The following is a 5000-nucleotide window of genomic DNA, read 5'->3' as shown; positions in this document are numbered from 1 at the left end:
TCTGACTGCTTTCCGCTTCTCTTCCTGGTAGGTATTTGATGTGGCAGAGGGCATGCTGGGTAACATAGGCCCATCCCATAACTTTGAGCCTCCTCACTACGACGGGATCGAGTGTCTGGCCATCCAGGGGGACGTGCTGTTCAGCGCGTCACGAGACAACGGCATCAAGAAGTGGGACCTGGAGCAACAAGAACTCACACAGGTAGAGAGAGAGAGAGAGAGAGAGAAAAAGGGAGGGAGGGAGGAGGAAGAGCGAGAGCGGGAGCGAGAGAGTGGCAGAGAGAGAGGTTCTCTCTCTCTATCTATCTATCTATCTATCTATCTATCTAGTACTGCTGTGATCCTTTTTAGAGAATATTTAACTTCTTACGGCTGAGATCCCGTTAACGGGATTGACTTGACAACAGCCAGTGAAAGTGCAGGGCGCCAAATTCAAACAACAGAAATCTCATAATTAAAATTCCTCAAACATACAAGTATTTTACACCATTTAAAGATAAACTTGTTGTTAATCCCACCACAGTGTCCGATTTCAAAAAGACTTTACGACAAAAGCACACCATCTGATTATGTTAGGTCAGTACCTAGTCACAGAAAAACACAGCCATTTTTCCAGCCAAAGAGAGGAGTCACAAAAAGCAGAAATAGAGATAAAATGAATCACTAACCTTTGATGATCTTCATCAGATAACACTCATAGGACTTCATGTTACACAATACTTATATCATATTTATATCCAAAAATCTTAGTTTACATTGGCGCGTTATGTTCAGTAATGTTTTGCCTCCAAAACATCCGGTAATTTTGCAGAGAGCCACATCAATTTACAGAAATACTCATAATAAACGTTGATGAAAGATACAAGTGTTTTACGTGGAACTTTAGATAACCTTCTCCTTAATGCAACCGCTGTGTCAGATTTCAAAAAAACTTTACGGAAAAAGCACACCATGCAATAATCTAAGTACGGCGCTCAGACACAAAAACAAGCCATACAGGTACCCGCCATGTTGTGGAGTCAACAGAAGTCAGAAATAGCATTATAAATATTCACTTACCTTTGATGATCTTCATCAGAATGCACTCCCAGGAATCCCAGTTCCACAATAAATGTTTGTTTTGTTCGATAAAGTCCATAATTTATGTCCAAATACCTCCTTTTTGTTCGCGCCTTCAGTTCACAAATTCACGACGCGCAGGCCAGACGAAAAGTAAAAAAATTCCATTACAGTTCGTAGAAACATGTCAAACAATGTATAGAATCAATCTTTAGGATGTTTTTAACATAAATCTTCAATAATGTTTCAACCGGAGAATTCCTTTGTCTTCAGAAATGCAATGGAACGCAGCTACCTCTCACGGGAGCACGCCTGAATGAGCTCATGGCCTTCTGGCAGACCTCTTACTCAATCAGCTCTTATTCTCTCCCCCTTCACAGTAGAAGCCTGAAACAAGGTTCTAAAGACTGTTGACATCTAGTGGAAGCCTTAGGAAGTGCAATCGGACCAAATTTCCACTGTATCTTGGATAGAGTTGAAGAGTTGAAAAACTACAAACCTCAGATTTCCCACTTCCTGGTTGGATTTTTTCTCAGGTTTTTGCCTGCCATATGAGTTCTGTTATACTCACAGACATCATTCAAAACGTTTTAGAAACTTTAGAGTGTTTTCTATCCAAATCTACTAATAATATGCATATCTTAGCTTCTGGGCCTGAGTAGCAGGCACCTTATTCATCCAAGCTACTCAATACTGCCCCCCAGCCATAATAAGTTAATGTCTAATAATCTTAGTCCTGTCAAATACACATAGTAAACTCCTGTAGAAATGATATCTTTACTTACATTAGATTGTCTATGGGTAGAAGGTTGTGGACAGAAACACAGTCATCATACTTCTGTGTCTGGGTGTTTCAGTGATGCTATGTGAGTCACAGGTAGACGTTTGTTGTTGTTGTCAGATTAGTATCATAGCATGTTGAATGGGGTCCTGTGTGGCTCAGTTGGTAGAGCACGGCGCCTGCAAATGCCAGTGTGGTGGGTTTGATTCCCACAGGGGACCAGTATGGGGAAAAGTACAAACATGTATCCACTCCTTGCTGTAAATTGCTCTGGATAAGAGTGAATGTGATATCATATCCAGGCTGTTTATGTATCAAGTCAACGACTAGTTGGATAATTCTATTATCTTCCTAACAGATTATTGTAACGTCTGTGTGTTTCCCTTTTCCCGATAAAAGTCCTGTGAATGGTCTGCATCGCAGTGCTTGAGGCGTCACTACAGAGCCGGGTTCGATCCCAGGCTTTGTCACAGTCGGCCGTGACCGTGAGGCGGCGCACAATTGGCCCAGTGTCTTCCGGGTTAGGGGAGGGTTTGGCCGGCACAGATTTCCTTGTCCCATCATGCTCTAGCGACTCCTTGTGGCGGGCCGTGTGCCTGCAAGCTGGCTTCGGTCACCAGATGGACAGTGTTTCCTCCGACATATTGGTGCGGTGGGCTTCCGGGTTAAGTGAGCAGTGTGGCTTGGAGGGTCGTGTTTCAGAGGACGCATAGCTCTTGACTTTCGCCTTTCCTGAGTCCGTAGGGGAGTTGCAGCGATGGGACAACATTGTAACTACCAATTGGATATCACGTAGGGAAAAAAAATCCACTGAATGAAAACTCTCTCTCCTGTCCTCCGCAAATCCCCAATGCTTGTGTGTGTCTTTTTGTTTGCAAAACCTTTATAAATGGTGTTTTTCATCCTTTCCCCCAATACAAGTACACTAAACAGAAGCTTCTCCTTCCTCTCTCCTGTCCTCAGCAAATCCCCAACGCCCATAAGGACTGGGTGTGTGCACTGGCCTATGTTCCAGGTCGGCCCATGCTGCTGAGTGCATGTCGGGGGGGCATGCTGAAGGTGTGGAACGTTGACAACTTCACACCCATAGGAGAGGTCAGGGGTCACGAGAGCCCTATCAACGCCATCTGCACCAACTCACGACACATCTTCACCGCTTCCAGGTAACCCATTAGTATTACAATAAACAGTCTGTTGTTGTTGTTGATGTTGTTGTTGTTCGAACCAGACTTTCCCTGAGATTATTTCCCACTACATCCAGACATGACATTACTACATAGGATAGAATCATAGGATGGGAATTGTCTCGGATTGTACTTGGATTGTCTTGGATGCACAGTGCTGCTGTATAAAATCAAATCAAATACATTGGGAGGGTTAGGTTATACAGTATATGTTGTCCTTGGTCTTTTCTGAGAAGATACTACGATGACTATCCAATGAGAAAATGCTCTTTGTTGTTGTAAAATGCAACACAGTGACTGGTGCATGATTTTTCCCCCCATCTCAACTATAAATGTTTTTGGAATCACTCACCCCCAGACAGTTACTGACCAGGCTTCGTAGAACTTAGCTGATGCCTGCGGCCAGTCCTCTCATCAGCATGTTCAGTATGTTTGTCTGAGTGGCCTGTACTGTATGGAAGACTACTGAGAAGCTGAGATGGCAACATACTGCTGCTGTGTTTCAGTCAGAGGGTGTGCATGGGCCTGCCTCATACTGTACCCCCTGTCCTCCCTGTACCCCCAACAACCTCTGTCCTCCCTGTACCCCAAACAGCCTCTGTCCTCCCTGTACCCCAAACAGCCTCTGTCCTCCCTGTACCCCCAACAACCTCTGTCCTCCCTGTACCCCAAACAGCCTCTGTCCTCCCTGTACCCCAAACAGCCTCTGTCCTCCCTGTACCCCAAACAGCCTCTGTCCTCCCTGTACCCCAACAGCCTCTGTCCTCCCTGTACCCCCAACAGCCTCTGTCCTCCCTGTACCCCAAACATCCTCTGTCCTCCCTGTACCCCAAACAGCCTCTGTCCTCCCTGTACCCCAAACAGCCTCTGTCCTCCCTGTACCCCAAACATCCTCTGTCCTCCCTGTACCCCAAACAGCCTCTGTCCTCCCTGTACCCTCAACAGCCTCTGTCCTCCCTGTACCCCAAACAGCCTCTGTCCTCCCTGTACCCCCAACAGCCTCTGTCCTCCCTGTACCCCCAACAGCCTCTGTCCTCCCTGTACCCCCAACAGCCTCTGTCCTCCCTGTACCCCCAACAGCCTCTGTCCTCCCTGTACCCCAAACAGCCTCTGTCCTCCCTGTACCCCAAACATCCTCTGTCCTCCCTGTACCCCAAACATCCTCTGTCCTCCCTGTACCCCAAACAGCCTCTGTCCTCCCTGTACCCCAAACAGCCTCTGTCCTCCCTGTACCCCCAACAGCCTCTGTCCTCCCTGTACCCTCAACAGCCTCTGTCTTCCCTGTACCCCAAACAGCCTCTGTCCTCCCTGTACCCCCAACAGCCTCTGTCCTCCCTGTACCCCCAACAGCCTCTGTCCTCCCTGTACCCTCAACAGCCTCTGTCTTCCCTGTACCCCAAACAGCCTCTGTCCTCCCTGTACCCCCAACAGCCTCTGTCCTCCCTGTACCCCAAACAGCCTCTGTCCTCCCTGTGCCCCAAACATCCTCTGTCCTCCCTGTACCCCAAACATCCTCTGTCCTCCCTGTACCCCAAACATCCTCTGTCCTCCCTGTACCCCAAACAGCCTCTGTCCTCCCTGTACCCCAAACAGCTTCTGTCCTCCCTGTACCCCAAACATCCTCTGTCCTCCCTGTACCCCAAACATCCTCTGTCCTCCCTGTACCCCAAACAGCCTCTGTCCTCCCTGTACCCCCAACAGCCTCTGTCCTCCCTGAACCCCAAACAGCCTCTGTCCTCCCTGAACCCCAAACAGCCTCTGTCCTCCCTGTACCCCAAACAGCCTCTGTCCTCCCTGTACCCCCAACAGCCTCTGTCCTCCCTGAACCCCAAACAGCCTCTGTCCTCCCTGAACCCCAAACAGCCTCTGTCCTCCCTGTACCCCAAACATCCTCTGTCCTCCCTGTACCCCAAACAGCCTCTGTCCTCCCTGTACCCCCAACAGCCTCTGTCCTCCCTGTACCCCCAACAGCCTCT

General features: G+C 48.2%; 1 protein-coding gene across 2 annotated transcripts in view; it reads left to right on the top strand.

Annotated features, from left to right (window-relative positions):
* The window catches only part of LOC120024178 (kinesin-like protein KIF21B), a 56835-nt gene that overhangs the window by 50588 nt on the left and 1247 nt on the right, over positions 1-5000 (top strand). For both annotated transcript variants that reach the window (XM_038968363.1, XM_038968354.1), the window contains 2 exons: positions 32-202; positions 2804-3003. In XM_038968363.1, coding sequence (XP_038824291.1) covers positions 32-202; positions 2804-3003 — 371 coding nt within the window. The remainder of the gene's footprint in view (positions 1-31; positions 203-2803; positions 3004-5000) is intronic.

This window comes from Salvelinus namaycush, chromosome 2 (genome assembly GCF_016432855.1).
Source record: "Salvelinus namaycush isolate Seneca chromosome 2, SaNama_1.0, whole genome shotgun sequence".
NCBI classification, from domain to species: domain Eukaryota; kingdom Metazoa; phylum Chordata; class Actinopteri; order Salmoniformes; family Salmonidae; genus Salvelinus; species Salvelinus namaycush.
Note: the sequence above shows the minus strand (reverse complement) of the source record. Positions and strands in the feature narration are given on the sequence as shown.